Source organism: Esox lucius, chromosome 7 (genome assembly GCF_011004845.1).
Source record: "Esox lucius isolate fEsoLuc1 chromosome 7, fEsoLuc1.pri, whole genome shotgun sequence".
NCBI classification, from domain to species: domain Eukaryota; kingdom Metazoa; phylum Chordata; class Actinopteri; order Esociformes; family Esocidae; genus Esox; species Esox lucius.
Window position 1 is genome coordinate 24,329,227 of NC_047575.1, and position 23,385 is coordinate 24,352,611.

The 23,385-nt window shown below is 41.3% G+C and overlaps 2 protein-coding genes across 4 annotated transcripts in view; one reads left to right on the plus strand and one right to left on the minus strand.

The window, feature by feature from the left end:
• Positions 1 to 2,390: 2,390 nt before the first annotated feature.
• Positions 2,391 to 7,144, plus strand: LOC105010999 (spermatogenesis-associated protein 22). 3 transcript variants are annotated; one of them, XM_020047881.2, is made up of 8 exons: positions 2,391 to 2,612; positions 2,896 to 2,967; positions 3,083 to 3,214; positions 3,392 to 3,566; positions 5,057 to 5,171; positions 5,792 to 5,900; positions 6,018 to 6,115; positions 6,575 to 7,144. In XM_020047881.2, exons 2-8 carry the CDS (start codon positions 2,928 to 2,930, stop codon positions 6,764 to 6,766), a joined length of 861 nt encoding a protein of 286 aa, XP_019903440.1. In that variant the 5' UTR covers positions 2,391 to 2,612; positions 2,896 to 2,927; the 3' UTR covers positions 6,767 to 7,144. The 3 variants fall into 3 exon arrangements, with proteins under 3 accessions (XP_019903440.1, XP_010869021.1, XP_019903439.1); XM_010870719.3 differs by having other exon boundaries at positions 2,392 to 2,612; positions 5,057 to 5,462; XM_020047880.2 differs by having other exon boundaries at positions 2,600 to 2,612; positions 3,072 to 3,214; positions 5,057 to 5,462.
• A 3,614-nt stretch (positions 7,145 to 10,758) lies between these two features.
• The window catches only part of LOC109615898 (transmembrane protein 211), a 106,827-nt gene continuing 94,200 nt past the window's right edge, over positions 10,759 to 23,385 (minus strand). Inside the window, exon 3 of the mRNA XM_020047882.2 lies at positions 10,759 to 11,392. Coding sequence (XP_019903441.1) covers positions 11,166 to 11,392 — 227 coding nt within the window. The 3' untranslated portion in view covers positions 10,759 to 11,165. The remainder of the gene's footprint in view (positions 11,393 to 23,385) is intronic.

A 23,385-nucleotide genomic window follows, 5' to 3' on the forward strand; every position in this document is an offset into this window, starting at 1 on the left:
ATACCCTAATCTAAATGAATTAGAAATTAAACAGCTGTGATATTTGTAAAATTATAATGCAGTGCAACTATCCTACCCTTTGTCTGATAATCAATCTACACTTTTCAAGCACTGTTCACTGGCAGCTAGCTAACTGATTCCCCAAACACACAGCAATCTAATCTACCTTGACACATTCTATCTTTCTGTGTCTTTCTCATTCTTTTCTATGTCAGTTAACTTGTGGCTAGTTCCATTGTCAGGCCAGCATTGACATACACTCTTTGTATTGGAGCTGAGGGCATACTAGTCATCAAAATTGACTGTGGTAATTCGTCAGTGTAAAGGCTCTTTTCTCTTTCAGCCTCCCTGGGAAAGGAAACTCAAAGGTACTGGAAAGGAGGGTTTGGCAGATAGTCGAACCTCAGATTGAAGAGGAACAATGCAGATTCCGTCCTGGTCACGGAACAACCGACCAGCTCTTTACTCTTGCAAGGATCCTGGAGGGGGCCCGGGAATATGCCCATCCTGTCTACAGGAGTATTGTAGATCTGGAGAAGGCGTATGACCGGGTCCCCCAGGAGATACTGTGGGAGGTGCTGCGGAAGTATGGGTGAGGAGGTCCCTTCTGAGGGCTATCCAATCCCTGTACGTCCAAAATGAGAGCTGTGTTAGGGTTCTCGGTAGTACCAGGTGGGGGGTACTACCGTTCCAGGTGGGGGTTGGCCTCCACCAGGGCTCTACTTTGTCACCAATCCTGTTTGTAACTTTTATGGACAGGATATCGAGGCGTAGTCAGGGTGGGGAGGGGTTGCAGTTCGTTGGGCTGGGGATCTCATCGCTGCTTTTTGCGGATGAAGTGGTCCTGATGGCATCAACGGTCTGCGACCTTCAGCACTCTCTGGACCGGTTCACAGCCGAGTGCGAAGCGGTTGGGATGAGGATTAGCACCTCTAAATCTGAGGCCATGGTTCTCAGCAGGAAACCGATGGAGTGCCAACTCCAGGTAGGGAATGAGGCGTTACCCCAAGTAAAGGAGTTCAAGTATCTCGGGGTCTTGTTCGCGAGTGAGGGAACAATGGAGCGGGAGATTGGCCGGAGAATCAGAGCAGCGGGGGCGGTATTGCATTCGCTTTATCGCACCGTTGTGACAAAAAGAGAGCTGAGCCGGAAGGCAAAGCTCTCAATATACCTGTCAATTTTCCTTCCTACCCTCACCTATGGTCATGAAGGCTGGGTCATGACCGAAAGAACAAGATCGCGAGTACATGTGGCTGAAATGGGTTTTCTCAGAAGGGTGGCTGGCTTCTCCCTTAGGGATAGGGTAAGAAGCTCAGCCATCTGTGAGGAACTCGGAGTAGAGCCGCTGCTCCTTTGCATCGAAAGGAGCCAGTTGAGTTGGTTCGGGGATCTGGTAAGGATGCCCCCAGGACGTCTCCCTAGGGAGGAGTTCCAGGCACGTCCAGCTGGGAGGAGACCTCGGGTTAGGCCCAGGACTAGGTGGAGAGATTATATTTCGACACTGGCCTGGGAAAGCCTCGGGATCCCCCAGTCAGAGCAGGCAAATGTGGCTCGGGAAAGGGAAGTTTAGGGTCCCCTGCTTGAGCTGCTGCCCCCACGACCTGATACCGGATAAGCGGATGAAGATGAGTCCTCTGAACGATGCCAACATGCTGCTACGTGCCTAGAATGAGTGTGTACCCGGCAAGGCAACTCTTGCCCTTTGCTTTTGGAATTATTTAGACAGTACACACAGAAGCATTATTATTTTTGTCTCACTATTACGAAACTAATCATGAACTAGGCTATGCTAGCCTCTTGAATATGCGTATGTCATGAACTTTTACAGGGAAAACTCTGTTAGAACAGTTTTTTATATTGACATATATCTTTGCATACCAACTCACTTGGGGCCTTGCACTGGGAGATGCAAATTGGTTCAGCACTATCAGGGTTGGTTGGTGTCAGATAGTTGTTTTCCCTTGTCAAGCTCTGGCAATTCCTTGGTAAGTTGTGAGCCTGAATGCTCAATTATGGTTATGGTTAGCCAGTGAATGCATTCTGAGTTCAAAGTGCATAGGTGCCTGCAAGTAATTACTGATTATGTGAGTAGTGTGACAAGAAGCAGAATGTCTCGATCGTAGACTCTCCTGAGGCAGCTGCTAGTTGCTGATGTGAGGCCAGACCTTAAGGAAATTCGAAATACACTACTATCCAAAGGTTTAGAGTCACTTAGAAATGTGTCCTTGTTTTTGAAATATACATATATATTTTTAGTCCATTAAAATAACATACAATAACAAAGTACAGTGTAGACATAGTTAATGTTGCATATTACTACTGTGATGCCGTTTCCAGCTATAACTGGTTACCGAGTTAATCCTCTCGCTTGCCTGTTTTTCTTCGGTGATGTTAATGTAAAAACACTAAAACAGAAAAAGAAAAGTTTGTCGAAAAAGCTGGTTGGTACATGAATGTACTAGATGTATAGCCTCTCGTCCTAAGAAGTAGAAATCGTTCTACAGTACAATAGGTAGTTATTCAACAGCCTACGTGTAACTGCCTGGAATAAATCGCGGTTGGTACTGAGCGCGTGTCTAGAACTGACTTTCCAGGTCGAGCGGGAGTCCCAGGTTTGTTCATCGAAATGGAAAGATGACTATCTAAATAAATATTTATCAATTTACTTGAGAACAACTACCACAGCTACTTTCGAGCTACACTCGAAATGCGTTATTTCATTAAACGCTTCAGTAGTTTTATTAGGTAGCTCCTACAACAAATAAATGAACAGATTTATTTAGATAGATAGCAATCATTAGGCTGAGCTAGCTTTAGCATAATTCAAGTTGACTTAATTTGATGTAACTAAAGGTGGCTGGTTACCTAATTTAAAGTATTTTACATTAAATTCAGATTTTTCGATTGAGTGAAGACTTGAGAAAAAGATGAGGAGATATGAAAACCAACAGGCTAGACCTACAGCAGGTTTGTGACGTTTCATTTACATTTTATTTAAAGGTGATGGCTGCAAACCTGTCAAACCTTTGTAAAAACAAAACAGACAGAAACAGTTGGCTCTTTCTCATAAGTGTCTTTCTAGGTTGCCTCTCTGTGCCTCTGTTTAACCAGAAGAAAAGGAGCAGGCTGCCTTTGACATCGAATCCATCAGAGAATGAATGCTGCAAAGAAAACATGTTAACACAAAGCTCTAAATCATCAGAAAACCCAACAGGTAAGGCACATAGGATTTGTCATAAGTTTAATTAGTAGCTATTAGATGTGTTCTGTGATTCATAGTATTTGTCATCATTTAAAATTTTTAAAGACCATGATTCTACTGTCTTTGCCACTAGATGACACTATATGCAAAGAAATGTGTTTGAGCTAAATACCTTCTTGTTCTGCTCAGCTTACACAGGATATTTCCAAGACCAAGCCTCAAGGTGTCCTGCACCTGCTGGTCAAACTCGGTGGCTCAGACAAGGGAACCAACAGCAGTCTCAAACACAGTCTGAATATCCTAACAGCCAACGAGGACCTTTGGGGAGAAGCTTTGGACACCCATACAAAGTTGAGAATACAGGGTACGGTCATTTGATTGGTCTCTTGAGCTCTTTCTAGATGTGACATGTTAGAATTTTTTTTTTTTTACCATGTAGATACTGTTAATATGTAGATCAGGGCTATTCCGATCCGGTCCCATGTTATTATTAGAGGATAAAGTCAGAAGTGTTTTGGCCCTCGATGACCGGAATTGAATAGCCCTGATGTAGATTATAATCTACACTCACCTAAAGGATTATTAGGAACACCTGTTTAATTTCTCATTAATGCAATAATCTAATCAACCAATCACATGGCAGTTGCTTCAATGCATTTAGGGGTGTGGTCCTGGTCAAGACAATCTCCTGAACTCCAAACTGAATGTCAGAATGGGAAAGAAAGGTGATTTAAGCAATTTTGAGCGTGGCATGGTTGTTGGTGCCAGACGGGCCGGTCTGAGTATTTCACAATCTGCTCAGTTACTGGGATTTTCACCCACAACCATTTCTAGGGTTTACAAAGAATGGTGTGAAAAGGGAAAAACATCCAGTTTGCGGCAGTCCTGTGGGCGAAAATGCCTTGTTGATGCTAGAGGTCAGAGGAGAATGGGCAGACTGATTCAAGCTGATAGAAGAGCAACTTTGACTGAAATAACCACTCGTTACAACCGAGGTATGCAGCAAAGCATTTGTGAAGCCACAACACGCACAAGCTTGAGGCGGATGGGCTACAACAGCAGAAGACCCCACCGGGTACCACTCATCTCCACTACAAATAGGAAAAAGAGGCTACAATTTGCACAAGCTCACCAAAATTGGACAGTTGAAGACTGAAAGAATGTTGCCTGGTCTGATGAGTCTCGATTTCTGTTGAGACATTCAGATGGTAGAGTCAGAATTTGGAGTAAACAGAATGAGAACATGGATCCATCATGCCTTGTTACCACTGTGCAGGCTGGTGGTGGTGGTGTAAAGGTGTGGGGGATGTTTTCTTGGGACACTTTAGGCCTCTTAGTGCCAATTGGGCATTGTTTAAATGCCACGGCCTACCTGAGCATTGTTTCTGACCATGTCAATCCCTTTATGACCACCATGTACCCATCCTCTGATGGCTACTTCCAGCAGGATAATGCACCATGTCACAAAGCTCGAATCATTTCAAATTGGTTTCTTGAACATGACAATGAGTTCACTGTACTGAAATGGCCCCCACAGTCACCAGATCTCAACCCAATAGAGCATCTTTGGGATGTGGTGGAATGGGAGCTTCGTGCCCTGGATGTGCTTCCCACAAATCTCCATCAACTGCAAGATGCTATCCTATCAATATGGGCCAACATTTCTAAAGAATGCTTTCAGCACCTTGTTGAATCAATGCCACGTAGAATTAAGGCAGTTCTGAAGGCAAAGGGGAACAAACACAGTATTAGTATGGTGTTCCTAATAATCCTTTAGGTGAGTGTATATAGTTTGCAGTACAATATAAAAAAGTTCTGAGTCACGCTATCATATTCTATATTGTGTTGGTCCAGTCTGCAGTTGGGAAAGCAGCAGCCAACAGTGATGAGGGACTACGGAGCCCTGACAGACTCCAGACAGAGCATGTTCAACAGCCCTCGAGGCAGCGGGAGCACACATGGCAACCTGGTACCCTCAAGTTATCACTCTGAGATGGGTCAGCAGCAGCAGGCAGGCTACAGACCAGTACAGGCAAATCCACCTGAGCTCATTTACTCCCAGCAGTCTAGACCAACTCCTGGCCCCCCAAGCAGACCAACTCCTAGTACTACATGCAAGCCAAATCCTGGTCCTGGACTACAGAAGCAGAAGCAGGATGTGTCGTGGAAGTTTAAAAGTACCACCAATACTGGGCCACAGAAACCACTGATTAAGGACAATGGAGACACATATCAAACACAAAGTACCTCTAAGTTTCAGGTACAGCATGTACTGTACATGCTAAGTCTATCCTAGATAATTGTGATTTATGGTATTAAGTGCTGTAGTCCTGAACTATTCTTTTTTGAAGTGGGGGGATGTCACACTGAAGTTGTGTATGTCTTAATGATTTCAGTACATAAATGTGAGAGAAGTATCCATTCAAGTTCAAGTAAACTTTTAAATGTAGAAATGACAAGTAAAATATGACAGCTAATGCTATACATCTTCAACATATTTTATTATACAAGTCTTTTAGAAATGACATCGGTCAATGCTAGATCGGTGATTAATGCATCCATGTCGGGAATCTGCCACCTATGCTTCAGGTCAAACCAACAGCTGAGAACTCCCTGAGGATCCTGACTGCTGTCATTGATGGCATGAGACATTGGAGTCGGCTCAAGGACAGGGCCCTGTACTTGTTTGAGATTTTTGGTTAGTTAGTTAATCATACAAGTATGTTCACTAAAATTGTTAGTACATTCCTGTACTGTATTTACAAAGTGTTTGTGTTATTGTATTTTGTAATATTGTGTTATATTCCTGGCACAGCTACTCTGGACTCCGCAGTCACGGCTGGGTCTCATGGAGCTAAGAACTTCCTCATGAGAGATGGGAAAGAGGTGGTGCAGTGTGTCTTCTATGAAAATGTGAGTCAGAAACAGTTCTTTTGTAGGAAATTGAGAAATAATAAGTGGTCAAGGGCTTTCTTGTGTAAAAGTGAAGTCACCAAGGTATAGCACCACCAATCACTATCCTAATTAAAATGAGATTCAGTTGTGCAACAGGTCGTTTTTGGGGAGGGGAGTGCACTGATCTATGTGTTTCCATTGAATGGCATCGGTTGTCACTCTTATGTCCTCTAAATCAATGATTGATTTGCAAGGTGGTACTTTTCAGCTCGCAGGAGGTTTCAGACTGATTGATCATGTGACCAGAGTGGCTCTTAAAAACATCAGACCTTTGTGGCTCAGAATGTACTTTCCTTTTACCTGCTGCTACTGATCAGCAGCACTGTAAAGGAGTAGTTTATGTGCTCAAATCATTATGAATGTTGTGCTAGGTTTCTGCACTTTATTTTTGACCTGTGTCTGATTTGTCCCCACCAGGAGTTGGAGCTGCCAAGGCTGATCCGAGGCCAGGTGCACCGCTGTGTGGGGAACTTTGACCGCACAAGGGACACACTCATCTGTGTGTCAGTCAGAGCCGCTCTGCCCTCAGAGCAGAGGATGGTATATGAGTCTGTCAAAGCTTCAGACATTGAGATGAGGATTGTGGTGAAATCACTTAGTGAAGTCTGATTAGACGCATGGAAAAGATTAGAGTCAACAGTTAAAGGGTGTTTAAATAGTTTTGCTTATTGCTCCTGGTAAGAATTAATATGTTTTGAGTTTGCTGATTTATTAGACATTATTAACACAGTTGTCTGTACAGAATCCTACTGTAGGTAGATCTTGGACAACATTTTCAGATCTAAGTAGCACATGTTTTCCTGTTAATTTTCAATGAATGCCGTGACCTGGGTATTCTGAAAGGGGTGACATTCAGTTGTTGACCAGCAACAAAGTAAGATTGTGTTCATGAATTTCATATATGGAACTGCATCTGTAAATGAGCAGCTATTTTGTTATCTTCCTGTTTTACATACCATACACATTTCAATTTTTTTTGGACACAAATAAAACCTCTTTATTTTCCTAATTTCTTTCATATTTTATTACAAAGAAAATTCACAGAACAGCAAATATTGTCAAGAGGCTAGTTTTAGGTAAAACAAACATATTGATGAGGTATTATTTCAAAATATATCTTTAAAACACAGGGGGCAGAGGGCAGTTTAGAATGAAAAGTGAGCTCACGCACAGTTATTTGCTTATTTACAACCAACATATTACAATGGAAAACCCAATACTACTATACAAAAACAGTTTTACCAGTGCTGAGACAATGTTTCAGCATTTCAGGAAACATCCTTAAGCAAATGAACCCCAGCAATTCCCAATATCAAGCACAGTATGAGGTCCAAAACAAATACAAGTATTTCTTTCAAATCATGGCAATTACAATTTGTTTTTAGGACTCTGTAAATACTTTTGGCAATTTTCAAAGTTCAACCCAGCAGTACACACACACACACACATCTTGGAATACAGAAGGTATGTACAGCCACTCTAATTTAATTTATTGGCGGCATAGTAAGGAAATTATGGAACATGACAAAAACAGCAGGTATAGGGTGACCAAAAAGAGTCTATGATCTTATCTGAGAAGGTAATTGTTTTAGCCATGCTTCACACATTATGTGGCTAATGTATAAAGTCAGCACCAATAACTGGAGGGTAAATTCAGTGTGGACAGCTTTTGCTTTGCCACTGATTCTGAAAACATGGTATATGGCCATGCCAGAAATTAATGCATTATTAATGCAAACTTTTTAATTAGTGATTACAGTGATTTGCCTCTAAAGAATATACCTCTCTGTCGTTACTTTCTAGCTTTTAGAAGACCTTTTTTTTATCTATCAAACATTTTTCAAAGTTGCACACATTTATAATGTACATCTTGAAGCATACAGGAAAATTACAGCACACAGCAAAATAACAAAATGAAAACTTTTTACACTACAATATCCATAGTTGATGTAAAAGCTGAAGTAGATGGTAACCTGATTTTAAAAGTATTGAATTAACTTGTCTTGGTTCTGTTATAAAGGCACATGTAGGTGTTGTCAGAGCAGATCATCTAATTAGATCAGCTGTTTAACTATTAACTAACCCCAACTTCCTCTGCACTCTAGTCTACAATGCCTAGACAAAGTCTTATTTCATTGCCTTTCGTATGGTTCAATGTAGTCCAAAACAATGGATTGTAACTATTATTGTGCAAAGTTGGGGTCAATTCCAATTTAATTAATTATTCCAATAAATTCCTTTTCCTAAATTGGTCTTTGAGCAGTTCAGTTGCATTTTCAAATAGGAATGTTTGGCTGCTTGAATTTGATTTGAATTGGAATTCTATATTTTTACTTTTCCCATTTAATGTGATAAATGCACTAGGTTAAGTTTTAAATAATTATAATTTGTGATATTTATAATGTTCTGTAAATATTTTCAGTATAGCTAGGCTGTTTGAACTGCAACATTTTCAAAGTGCAAATCTGAGGGAATTTAATTAACTGGAATTATAATTCAGACAGAAAACGCCATGTATTAGTTTAACCTTTTATTGGAGAACAATGCACAACAATACTCTAACAAGTCGTGGTGTTCTCCTCCTCTGGGGTCACATGATCATGTATACAGTACTACTAATAACGATATCAGTCCATATTATCATTAATAGCAATCCCCATAGGCAATGAGCAAGGTATGCAGTACTGGTCCCCTCGCAAAAGGATACCCAGAACCAAACAGATGGAGGCAGGGGTGACAGGTGGGTTTGCAACCTCATTCTAGTGAGACCAGCGCACATTAGTCTGAGTAAGTCGCTGACCAATGACCACTCGGGTTTGCTATCTGAAGTGGCTATGCTACTTTGTGTGAGTTGCTGGAAATTGGGAATTTATTAATATTGGAATTGAAGGGAATTAAATGGTCTCTGAATTCAAAGACTGAACTGGAATTCTTATTGAATTTTGAATGGAGAGGACATTTTATTTGTGAAATTAATCCTAAACATCCTGTTTTGTAAAAACTTAAAGAATAATGACTTGGGTTACCAAGACAACCACATTAACACTAGAACCTCTCATAAATGTTGGTAAAAGAATGCCATGTAATCCCATCAAATCTGTAACAAACATTCTCATGTTTTCAAAGGGTGATTACAAAAAATTGTGTTATTACCATGCACAGGTCTATATGGTCAGTTGAGCATGTTTGCTTGTTCAAGTGATCATTATAGTATCCATACTGTAGTTGGTCTAAAAGTGTAAATGACATTTAGAAACTATCAAGTTAATCCTTTGATACTGAGTAAAAGTTAGGGAGGGATGTATGTTTGTTGAGATTGACATACTGATTTGTTTGTGGTGTTGAAGAAATCATGCAAACCATGATTGTTGAAGTGCTTGTTGAAGTTGACGTCTTGTCATCAGAATGCAGTTATCCGACACAGAAACAGGTGGTTTTTTTTAACATATTTTATAATATTAGGTCAAAGAGAGTGTATTGAGACAGTCAAGGAGAGTGAGCTCTGACCAGTGTATTGAGACAGTCAAAGAGAGTGAGCTCTGATCAGTGTATTGAGACAGTCAAGGAGAGTGAGCTCTGACCAGTGTAATGAGACCGTCAAGGAGAGTGAGCTCTGACCAGTCTATTGAGACAGTCAAGGAGAGTGAGCTCTGACCACTGTAATAAGACAGTCAAAGAGAGTGAGCTCTGACCAGTGTAATGAGACAGTCAAGGAGAGTGAGCTCTGACCAGTGTAATGAGACAGTCAAGAAGAGTGAGCTCTGACCAGTGTAATGAGACAGTCAAGGAGAGTGATATTGTTGATGGTGATACATGAACGCTCAACCTTCTGGCCTAAATGGCATTAACTTTCACAAAACCATGCTGAAAAGGTTAACTTGAAATATGCATTTATGGGTTGCTACAGTAAATGTTATTTGTGTTCATATTCATTATTTTTGAGTATTTCAGACACCTGGAAAAATTGTTCCAATACAAGTAGAAGGTCACGTGAAAATATTTGAATAATTGGGGGTTGGGGGGGTGCATTATTTTGGATGTCACCTCAAGTTCGACCAGTTTCTCATCCCTGTAAATTACTCTCTTCAAAATGTATTGGACAGAATGTTTGGATGTGCTCAGTGTCTTGAGATCTGATTCCATTTTCATGTCCTTTTCGATCTTCGCCTTGTCTCATTGTCTGATGGGTTTCCAATTGTCTGTATGGTTTCACAAATCCACACTGAAACATTGAAGCTGAACTTTGTCCACAACCTTTGATAACTGTCAATGTCTCGTATTTTCAGTAAACTCATGAAAACTGTCAAAATCGTGTAGTCTTATTGTATGTAATCACATGATAACTTCAAACTGTCTCATATTGGCTATTCTCATGATAGCTGTCACAATATCTCATATCAATATCAAGCCATTCTTGACCTTCTCAGGAAAAAGAAAATCCCACAATTTCACATGCAAACCACTCCCTGATTATTCTGGAATGTTATACTACATGACCCCTCTTAATGTAAATATGGAGTCATAATATTGTTCATCCTGACCATCACCTTCTGTCTAGTCACTGTTGTATTAAACGAACATTGTATAACATGATAGGAATGTTTATGTGCTGTATACATCCGTCCATTTGGACAGATGTTATATTTATTATGGTTGTTTTCGTTTCAAATAAGTGTAACCAGAAATGGTATTACAAATTGAAATTTTCTGTGATTGTTGGTCACAAAAATAGCAGGGTAACATTTGACAACGGTTGGTTAAAAAAAGAAGGAACATAACATTCTATTCTGTTACATCAATTATCTTTGAGAAATACCTTTTTCATGAAGGAAGACTACATAAATGTTGTTCACAGCTGGGTGTAGTTTAGTTGTATCAGAGAGCAGGGCTTTTTAAAATGACATCCTAAAGAAGAGGATGCAGGGGATTCTTCATCTCCATGACATCATACAGGGAAGTAGAAGTACTGAGGCAGACTGACTGCATGAGGGCAGAGACAGTTGTTGCCCTATAAGAGAGTGGGCAGGGGGGTTGGGGACAGGTGTTCCTTAGGGGCGTATTTGGCAAAGAAGGGTAGAAAGAGTGTGAGCATGACGCCAACAATGGCTAGCATGTATCCCCAGCCGATCTGGCAGTCCCCGGCGTAGTAGATGTCTGAGTCCCCGCAGAAGGACCTCACCAGGGTGGAGTTCAGCCCAAAGGGATAGACCAGCAGCCCAGACCCCATGATGAACACTGGAGAGAGAAGAGATTAAAGAGGCTTTGGTTATAACCAACGGTACACTTAAAACTAAATACATTTCATTGTGTTGCTGTTTATTTAATTGTTGCCTATATCTTCAGAGAATACTGGAAAGGACAACTCTTCTTGTTCAGAACCATCAAAATCAAAAAAACAACAAAATCAATTTCAAAAGCATCCATTCTGGCACTTTTTTTCAGATTGGGAAATGTGGTCCTGGAACATTCTGGTAATACAGACTCCTGGCCACTTGGGGGCACTACAGAATCAGTATGCGCTGACAGTGCCTAACACAAGTCTCAGTAACAACTTCACAGTCTCCTTATAATCTCCACTTGTACCTTGAATAACTCTAATAAGAAAATAAATCACTATTGAGATTGAGTTTCTTAACTCAGCCAAGGATTGATGGAGGTAAGACTGATAGAGCAGAGAGGAAAGAGGCTTTTTATATATTAAAAAGGAGCCCTGATGGCTCTTGATTGACAGGCCCAGCTAATGCGAAATGAATCATGTCTCCCAAAATCCATTTACACTTCTCGTTGCCAAAGTGATGACTGCAAGAGGACAGTCAGGGACTTCAATACACAGCGATCAGTTTTCCAGACAGTATCACATCCTCAGTGCCCATTGCAGTGACTGGCGGAGAGTGGCCCTGTCTATTGTCTTGTCAGACCTGCCACCCAGCACTGGTTGGAAGCAGATGTCCACTCATGAGGATCATCATAACAGGGTTTTACTCCTTTTGCGGAGAAACATAGAAGGTTAGATTCCAAAATATTGGAATGTCATTGTGAGACTTGTAACAAGAGTGTGCAGGGCCATTATTTACATTTTAGAGGTGCTCAATATTGCAAGTTTACTTACAGGTCTCAAAAATAGGTGGGAGCTCAAAAAATATAAAAGCTCTCCGGAAGAGACTGCAGGGAAATAAAAAATGGGAAAAAGATACCGTAAATGTATGTATTTGAGGCTGAAGTCCAATCCAGCTGAGCCTGCTATATGTCCCCCACACTAGCCAGAGCTGTGCCTGCTATATGTTCCCCAAACTAGCCAGAGCTGTGCCTGCTATATGTTCCCCAAACTAGCCAGAGCTGAGCCTGCCATATGTTCCCCAAACTAGCCAGAGCTGAGCCTGCTATATGTTCCCCAAACTAGCCAAACCTGAGCCTGCTGTATGTCCCCCAAACTATATGTGTATTACAGTGTATAGAGAGGTTGGAGATATTGTTATTCACGAGGGGACCAACATTGTTAGAATGGAACAGTCAGGGGTTACAAAGTCAAACATAGAAAAAACATGTAAACTAGCTAGGAAAATGTGTCATATTAGAGCATTTAACTCAAACCCTCCCAGCAGACTCATATAACATAATTTCTAGCTGAAAACTGTTTTGGGTTCCAAGAAACAAAAGTATCTGCTGTCAAATCTGACAATCACTATAAGGGTTAAACAGTCATCTCAAAACAACTGTGAAGGAGCTCCGTATTCCATTGGCTGTTTTTAAGGTTTTACTGTTAACCTACAAAGCATTACATGAGCTTGCTCCTACCTATCTTTCTGAATTGGTCCTGCTGTCTATACGCTATGATCACAAGATACAATGTTCCTTGCTGTACCTACAATTTATAAACAAGCATGTGAAAGATGCAGAGTCAGTCTCAACCTTTAAATCTTTATCTTTATAATTAAGTTTAGTCTGGCCCAAGTGCGTGAAGGTGAATGGCAAGGCTCTGGATTGACGAACCATCCTTGCATCTCCACTGGATTATTTTCTATCCAATGCAAATCTTGGGCTGAGTCACTGGCTTACACCATACCATGCCTAAAGGCCAACACTCATGCTGTAGGCTATACCCGGCCCTGTCTCAAGGTGGTTTGTAACCAGTTGGTGTCCCTTTGGTGGTCTAGCGCTTGGCAGTGGGTGTTGAGCTATTTCCTACCTTTGGCCCTGTCCATGGTTTCAAGGAATTTTCCAACCCTAGTAGGTATTTTGTAGTCAACGTAGTCAGAGATGAGCATAGTCAGAGATGAGCCTGTAATACTGTATGTACCACAACCTAACAAAGATCTGTTTCTGTCTTGTGGTCCTGTGTTTAGCTATAGGGGCCCAGCTCATGAAAGCAGCTCAGCTAATGACACTATAATGGCCTTTTATATCAAACTACCATTGGCTTTGTGGACGGTGCAGGGGTTCCTTTTGAAGACTCTTCCCTCGCTGTTGCCTCTAATACAGAGAGAGATGACAGCAGTCACACAAAGCCTGCTGGCCCCAGTCACCAAAACCCAAATGGATAAATAATGAAGAAACACACCAGGCCCCCAAAATAATCGATGCCGGAATGAAATCAAATCACACAGCCTTTAAACAAGTAGTAAGAGGGCCTTGAACAGCACAAGCAGCAGGGTTGGTATACGAAGTGAGGGAGCTGCTGTTGTCTGCATCAGATAAGCATTGTGCCTCAGGTCGATAATCTCTCCAGGCTGCATAGCTCTGTTAATGGGAACAGACTTATCAAAAACCTAGAAGTCTGATGATCCTGGCCTTGGCCCAAGAGTTGTGGTCTGCTGCGGTCCACTAGAATACAGTCTAGAGACTAGAGAAGATTACACACTCACCACTAGAATATAGTCTAGCAACTAAAGAGGATTACACACACACACACACACACACCACTAGGATACAACCTAGGGACAAGAGAGGATTACACACACACACCAGCCAGAAGAGGACTGGCCACCCCCCAGAATCGGGTTCCTCTCTAGGTTTCTTCCTATGTTTCAACCGTATTAGGGGGTTTTTCCTAGCCACTGTGCATCAACTCTGTTGTTGCTTGCTCTATTGGGTTTCAGGCGGAGTATCTGTAAAAGCACTTGGTGACAACTACTGCTGCAAAAAGGGCTTTATGAAATACATTTCTACTAGAATATTGCCTTGACTATAAAAAGAAAAGGTCATTGGGGGATCCTTTAGGGGTTCCTTCAAGGACCATATGTTTTTCAAGGACCATTAGAAGAACCTCTGTATTTTTTTTGAGTGGGTTGGTTGTTCATATGGTTCTTTGGGTAACAATATAAATAGTTTATTACAATACATCTACAAAAATTATTGAAGAACTTCTAGGGGTTCCTCCACAGTTTCAAAGTAAAGGATACTCCAAGAACCTTTTCTTGAAGGACTCTTTTCTTTGGAGTCTAGATAACATTACTGTGAACTGTATGTAGGACAAATAGAAAGATTAAAGTTAAGCTAAAAGGTAAAACCTGCACTGGGGAGGACCGGTGGCAGATCACTATGGGCCAGGATGGATAAACTCAATCTCATGAATATATAAACTTCCATATTAATGTAATCCTACGGAGTTGTACAGAGATGCTGGGAGCAGTGACAAATTAAATAATGATGTGATGCAGTAAAACTGCTTATGGTAACCTCACAGCATTCATTATTCTCCTACACAACAGCGTCAGGGGAGTCCTCCGGTCTTCTCATAAGGCATATTGAATGTCTTATTATTTATTGACATGTTCTGAATGAATTTATGGGTGTGATATTATAAAGGGGAATCTCAAGTTATTCTGGTGACGGGACTTTACTTCAAAGCGCAAGTAGAGTTTGCCTGAATAAAAAATAATGGCCACTTTGGAGTTACAACAACATCCAAGCGAAAGTCCTCATGTCAGTAAATAATGTACTGTAGCATCATATGGGCCACCAACAACCACTGATCGGATGTACTATATATACTAAAATGCACAAAGAACTGCACTAAGCATTTTTTACACTTTAAAACAACAATGTTGTGGGCTTAACACTCCACTTGGCCAGTTGTGTGGAACGTAATGCAGTAATCAAGTACTCAACACTCCAGTTGGGCGGAAGGTAAAGCAGTAATAAAGTACTCAACACTCCACTTGGTCAGTTGGGCGGCAGGTAAAGCAGTAATAAAGACAATGCTCCGCTTGGCCAGTTGGGCGGCAGGTAAAGCAGTAATAAAGGCAGCTAGCCGTGAGGAAGAGCCAGACGTTAAAACACAATTACAAGTGTTTAAAGAGCTGTCTCCACAATAGCTGCAGGGAAATAAAAAGCATTAAGTGCTGCACCTCCACATGCACTTCCTTCTTCCCTTCCTTCCTATTAAACACAGTTGACTGTGTTTCCTGCATGCACACATACACAGGCTTTTCTTCATATCCTTGTGGGGACCTGACCCAGCATCCATATTCTTTAGCCCTAAACCCAAAATGTTATCCTAACCCAAACATCAAACTCAATAACTTAGCTTGCATGCCTCAACTTAACATTAACCCTATGGCCTAAACCTAAACACTTTGCCAAAAAACCTTGTGAGCACCTTGTCTGAGGACATTAGATGTGGATCAGACACATGCACGCACACTCATACAAACCATGTCCATTTAGAGGGATGGGAGGTGTCTGACAATGAAGTGATGTGGCGAGAGATAACGATGATCCAGTGATTATCAGGTGGGAACACTCAGGGAAGACATAGACAGTGATAACAATGGGAAATGATACTGTAAGTCACCAAGGGGCAAATGTGTCTCAATTCCAGACATACCCCACCCATGCAGACACACAGGCGGACCAACACAAAGACTGTGCACAGAGATAACAACAGAAAGCAAAGCTATAGTTATACACTAACACTGGGTTAGGTCAGGCACAAACCTCACTCAGCCTTTTAGTCAGTGCTGTGAGTGTGTGAGTGTGTGAGTGTGTGAGTGTGTGAGTGTGCATGTTCTTTAAAGCACTGAAATGAACCATGGTGACATCCCAAGCGCATGCCTACAGATCAGTGATATATGTAAGATATCTTTATTTCAGTTCATTAGCATTCAGTCTTGCCTAAAGGCTTATGTGCCTTGCTCAAGGGAAAACCGATCTTTTTTTGTGGGCCGGCCCCTCTAGAAACAGTGGAGATTCTGTTCCTGCAGCCACAATATAAACATCACATAGAAGCCTGACAGAGGCAATAGTGAAGAGATTACAGCGTCCGCATCACTGCTACTGCATCTTTACTGCAGCCTGTCTGCCCCAATACAACAACTGCAACGGGGATGTGATGCTAATGATAGTAAATGACCAGCCAAAACAGATGCTTGACTCTCAGTTCAGCAACGTGTACTGTTTGAGCATATTCTGAGTACATCCATAAGAGTTTGACATGTTATTGCTCAGGCTCTTCTGTCCTCTCTCGTTACACCACTGACAGGGTTATCCTTGAAGTTACAAATCCTGGAAATAAAATCCTTGAATATTTCACATTTGGGATATTTGCTTTTGGCAAACAACCTGTGTGAGAGACATGCAGGGAGACTCTTCAGATGATCTAACACTCCAGTTTGAAGAGCACTCAGTCTGAACTGGGGAAGATGGACAAATGCCTGTTGTTCACAAGTGCAGAAAACCCACGGGAGGAGGAGGGGGGGGGTAGAGGAGAGGAGAGACTGGCAGGGTTTGATAGAGGTGCACTGTAGCATTGACTCCTCTTTCTTTTTCCCTTTCTGTTCAGTGACAATATGACAGAAGGAGACGTACTGAAGGAAGGAGAGACTAGAAGAGCACAGATTTGACCCTGTCTTTATGTTTGCTCCTTTGACTTCTCACCTTTCTCGATGAACTAGTGACACATGCCACATTTTCTAAGAAAAGGATACAGAATCACACAACAGGGAGAAAGAGAACATTTCAGAGCACAGGGATTTGAGAGCTATTTGGCCCTTCCCGAGAGGAAGGTTTGATAAGGTGTTGTCAATGCCTGACATCCACTGCATTAACTCTCATCTGAGTAACATGGTGGCAGTATAGTACCAATCACACAGGATGGACTACAGTCCCCAATCACTGTAGTGATTTGAAGGTATTTTAACTGATGTCATGTTTATGCTAATATCGCTTAGCTAGCATTAACAATGTGTAAGAAACAACAAGTTCTTGATGGTGCACATCATGCTGTAGTTTCAATTTTTTCCAACAATCTAAGCCAATCCAGGATCTCGAGGGAACAGTAGGAATGCACTTTGATACTGTATGATTGCAGTGTGTGCATAACAAAAAACATTTGATGGTATGAACAAACACCTGGAGATAAGATATTGAGCGCCACATTCTCGATAGAGTACTGGGAAATCAATACAAATACCCATTGCAAATAAAATAGTAAATTGTTGAATTCATCAAATGAGAACATTAGCCTGTGTCACATTCCCTTTCTGTTGTCCAATACCCTGCGGCTGAAGGTCAATAAGACCCTGATGTCTAGCAGAATGGCCCAGGCATATTCTCAGAGGATGATGTACTGTGGTTATAACAGAAACAGAATAGCTACATCAGGTATCAGGTTTAGTGTATTTACATGTTTAATGTATAGATGCAAGTATGTTGCCAAACTGTTTTTTCGTGCATGTATCATCAGAAGGCTTAAATAAAACCTGTACTGCTGCTGTAGCCATTGGCCTGCAGAGCCATTCATTAAGACAATGATCTGATCTGGTTTGAATCAAACTTCATGCATTTATAACATATAAGGAAAGTTAACTGTGTGATTTTATTAGTTGTATTTTAATTTAACAAGATATATTTAGGGAAAGAACATTTAAAACCCTTTCTGTTTTTAGGCTGCCATGTACACATAATGATATTTTTGATATTACCACCACACATTCAGTACATCTAAAGCACACACATTTACACAGGTTTGTGATGTGTGTGTGCTTTAGATACACTGAATGGTTGTCCTCACACTTCCTGCAATGATTTAAATTTGCTTAAAGACATGAGGCATTAAAGCCTTATTTAGCAACTTTTGCAACTAAAGGCAAGTTTAGAAGCTACTAGTAGCGTATCCGCTACAAAGTTTTGTTCTCATACTTGATTGATTGAACCTAGATAAGTGAAATCAGATGTGCTGGAATTTTCTGCAAGATCACTTTGTAAATAAGGAAAAGATAAACATGAAGATATAATAAATATATAAAAAGGCCCATCCCACATACATAGATATAATTTGTCACCATAGATAAATCAAATGGCAGAGTGAATTAAAGCATCCAATGGATTAAGAGTAGAAGCTGTTGTGGGCATATACTTACAGTATGTCCCCATTTATTTTCTTCTATCAGATAGGAAACATTTCTGTAAAATACCATAATATTGATCATTACCTCCTTTACTAATTCAACAACATGTTTTTGTATAGCATCTTCTCACCAAGCAGAATAGCAACTGTGACAGTGATATCTCTAATGCTTGTAAATCAGAGGCTTGGTTTATGGTAGGTGCCAGTTTTGAATAATCAGCACTTACTACCATCTATTTTCCATTTTAATTAATATTCAGTGTAAACAATGAGAACCACAATGTAACCTTGGGATATGCATATCAGGAAATTCTGATTTAAACATCTCAGTTCTACCACTGATGTATTTGTGAAACCACAAGCAGGCATCATTTCCCAAACATGGAGGTCAACTTTGCAAAGTAAAATGGAGTGATCAACAGTATCAAAGGCCTTTGATAGTTCTATAAACAGGATTCAAGAGAATTCCTTTTAAAATGTATTCAATTTGTGAAAGTCTTTGATTATTGCTTTCAATGTAGAGGAAGAGCTTCAATGAGTGCATGGGTATGTGGGCCCCATGGCAACCAATAAGAGAGGCCCACAAGAAAGTATGTCAAATTATTGAAAATAATGATCACTAACAGAATAAAAATCTATTATGAATATTTTGGTAGGCGCAAACTGGAAGAGCGCTGCCTAGGATGGACTAGTGGATTTTGGGCGTGGTTGCCTAGGATGGACTAGTGGATTTTGGACGTGGTTGCCTAGGATGGACTAGTGGATTTTGGATGTGGTTGCCTAGTATGGACTAGTGGATTTTGGACGTGGTTGCCTTTTCACGTCACGCTGTGGCGAATCCCTGCGGTTGATGTTTGCGAGCTCAACTGTGGTTGTTGGCTTGATTATGTCTTCTACTCAGTGACTGTGTATCTCTGAAAACTTCCCAGTGGAGCTAGCAGTGTGATAAGAATCAGAGTGGCTTGGTAGATGTGCTTGGAGGAAATATCTACCCTGCACCTGAGCTGCTGCAATGAATCAAGGCCTTAATCGCAAATAGGTCATCACGACATTGGGAGGGGAGAAAATTGGGTTCAAAAAGCCTGATGAGATGGAGTAGTGCTTAAATCCATCGACAATTGAAAATACATTGAATGTTTTACGTTATGGGGCTAGAGTCTCAAATATTATTTTAAAAAATTGTCAGAAGAGAGGAAATTACACTTTTCAGGGATTGAATGACAAAACCTCAATGAACAGTTGATAGGCCAGCTTTTTCCTTAGCTTAGCCGATATGTTTCTGTGTGATGTTCTGGTCAGATTCTACAGCCACACTCGACTGGCTACTTTCATCTGTTCTGTCTGTTCTCTCTTGCTCTTCTGTTAACAGCCAAGGCTCCGCCATGATTACTGCCAATGACTTCAACTATGTCAGTACCTCAGCAGAGTCAACAACAGAGTTCAAACACAGGGTGTGAATGTGAGGGTTTAGGTCAAAGGAATATGTGAGTGTTGACCGACACTTTCAGGTAGTTAATTCAACAGGGAAAGCTTTGACAATTGACTTAACAAGTTACAAGACCACCGAGTAACTGACCAGAATAATCCTTCACACAGGGACAGAGGCGATTTAATGGTTTGGCAGGGCCTCCTCTTCCCCTTGTCCCTCTATATCTGCATTACAGACTTTCTGCAAAGTGGCAGATGTATACCAAGGCTAATGTGGACCCACGGGCCGACTATCTCCTATGACCAACAAGTATATCTAGGACACTCCCAGCCCTGGGAGACACCAGCCCACAGCAAAAGACCAGACTGCAAAAACTCAGCCACCATGGACTCAGATTTCAACCTAACAACCACTCAGCTAGATAAAGGATGCTCGGGTGTCACTGTCCTCAGGTGCCTCCTTTCCATTGAATTCTGTCTGCTCCTGAAACCAACTAGGGGCAGAACAGCGTCACACCAACGGAACAGTCCTCTCTATGACATGAAGAAAACACGAGTCCTGCCTGACTTCACCTTACTTAACAATATACTGTACTTGAGGGCTAGTGAGGGCTAAGAATGTTCCTATTTACGATGAGAAATAAATTGTTATTTTTGCAGGAGCTGGTTAAAAAAATACTTTTTTTATTTGCCAGCACAGCAGTCATTTGTTTGTGTTGCCAGCGCTTTTTGTCAGTGATGAAACACAGCAACCTGAAACATATGCTGTAGGCCCTGAAAACACCAATAAATATTGTTTAATTACAGTTGCAGCCTTATAGCCATACATCAAAGCTGTTTTTTGACAGTGCTTTCCTTCTAGTATTTCTCTCGTGTCCAACTTTCCCCCGTTGCTTTGATTAACAAACGTGCTCCACAACAGGACAGCTGTTATGATCCTGCCAATCAAATGTCCGCGTCACTCTGGCGTTATGTGGGCGTTGATAAAACATGGATTTGTATATCTGTGTTTTAAAAATGAAATGAGCCGTTTGTGGTTTAATGTTAGTGGGGTTTGGGACTGTGATACACGGTGAGTGTGTGTGTGTTTGTGTGGCTGTGTGTGTGTGTGTGGCTGTGTGTGTGTGTGTGTATGGCTGTGTGTGTGTGTGGCTGTGTGTGTGTGTGTGTGTGTGGCTGTGTGTGTGTGTGTGGCTGTGTGTGTGTGTGTGGCTGTGTGTGTGTGTGTGTTTCAGTCAAGTAATCTCCAACCATAAAGCTTTAGAATGAAAGCAAAAGGGGTAGGAGGGGGAAATTGCTTTCCATCGGCCGCATGTGGAACCTATTCACATTTATTTCTCCTGGCAGCCAGGAAGGCAGATGATAGGGATGGACGACCTCTCCCCGGGTCTGGAGGAGATGGAGCATAGGACACACTGGTCAGGATGGTCCACTGTTACATTAACAGGCATGTCTGACCACCAAGGAACACAAACAGAGACTGTGGAGGCAATTGGAGTGTCCTTGTTTTATAATGGCAAGTCCCATGAATATGTTTTGGTGTTACTGGAGGCCAGAACAGGGCCTACAAGGACGTGATATCATGTAATCATACAATAAGGCTCGAGGGGGAGCAGTATATGGCCAATATACCACAACTGAGGGCTCTTCGTAGGCACAACTCAATGCCTGGATACAGCCCTTACATTGGCTGTATACCATAAAAGTCTGAGATGGAGTCTCATATACCACAGCTTACAGCCAATCAGCAATAAAGGTTTGAACCACCCAGTTTATGATAAGGGAAATATTCAGTAATCTCACTTGCAGCAAGTGACTGTAAATAAACATGTGTTGGAGATATCCCCATTGATCCTCAGTGGCCACTTCATTAGGTACACACAGCGATTTACTAAAATGGATCACTTGTACTCACAGCGATTTACTAAAATGGATCACTCGTACACACAGTGATTTACTAAAATGGATCACTCGTACACACAGTGATTTACTAAAATGGATCACTCGTACACACAGCGATTGACTAAAATGGATCACTCGTACACACAGTGATTTATTAAAATGGATCACTCGTACACACAGTGATTTACTAAAATGGATCACTTGTACACACAGTGATTTAATAATATGGATCACTCGTACACACAGTGATTTACTAAAATGGATCACTCGTACACACAGTGATTCACAAGGCTGAGGCTTGCCATAACAAAAGCATCAAGATAAACATCAAGGCATTCAGAGACTTTCGGACTACAGCTATTGTTGTGACAATTTTTATTGTCACCATTTTTCATTATTCAAACTAGCAGCGAGAAACATTTGTTGTAAGGCAAAACACATGGGCGCAATGCTTTTGCCAGACCACTGACCTGGAAGGCAAATAAACGCCTGTTGCCCAGAAACGGTCTGCGTTTTGGGCTTTTCACTCACAACAGTGACAGAGGTTTAAAGAGAATGGTGTGACTAACAAAAGACATCTAGTCAGTGGCAGTGAAAACAGCTTTTTTGATGAGAGAGGTCAAAGGAGAATGGCAAGAATCATGCAAGCTAACACCTTGGAAGACTCATCTCATCGGCCCATGCCAAGGACAGGCTATTGAAGTAGACATCACATCAAGCAGAGACCTCACGTTCCAATACAATTACCTAAAAACATGAAAAAACCTTTCCAGTGGGCACATATTCGAGACTGGACAGTGGAAAAACATGTCTTGGTTCGACATATCTCGGTTCAGTACTTGATTGGCCTGCATTGTCCCCAGTCCTTAAACCAATAGAGTATATATGGGATAAGATGAAATCAGCAGTTTGTAGCATTAATGTACCACCATCCAATCTGTAGCAACTGCATGATGCCATTATGTCATTATGGACCAGAATCCCAGTGGAACATTCCGTTAGAATACATCCCTTAAAGATCCAGACTGTTATGGAAGCAAACTGAATGTCTACTGAATTTTTATATTACTCTATAAACATTGTTCAATGTACTCGAGGGGGTGGTGTGTGCCAGATAACGTCAGTCGAATGGAACTGTAGGTACGAGTGAAATGTATCGGGGTCTGGAACAGCAGGGCGGGACCACATGTTAATGGGATGAGCTGTGCTGTAGCAGAAGCCTGCATATAGTCATGTTGATAATTAAGCACAACGTACCTCTGGGAAATTATGCTAATGGACTGGCTTCTTCTTGAATCACCTCAGATCCGAGAAAGGTTTCGCTGGAGGTGATCACGCAAGCAAGAACACAATATAGCACACACACACACATTTACACACAATCACACACAACCACACATAACCGTACACAATAACACCCCCCCCCCCAAAATCCTGTAAATTATTGAACCTTGTGAAGAAAAAAGTAGTAGTAGTTTAATATTTCTTAAGAATCCACCAATTTTGCTTCCTGATAAAATTGCAAGAAATGGCTTCCCAGTAATTCTTGTTC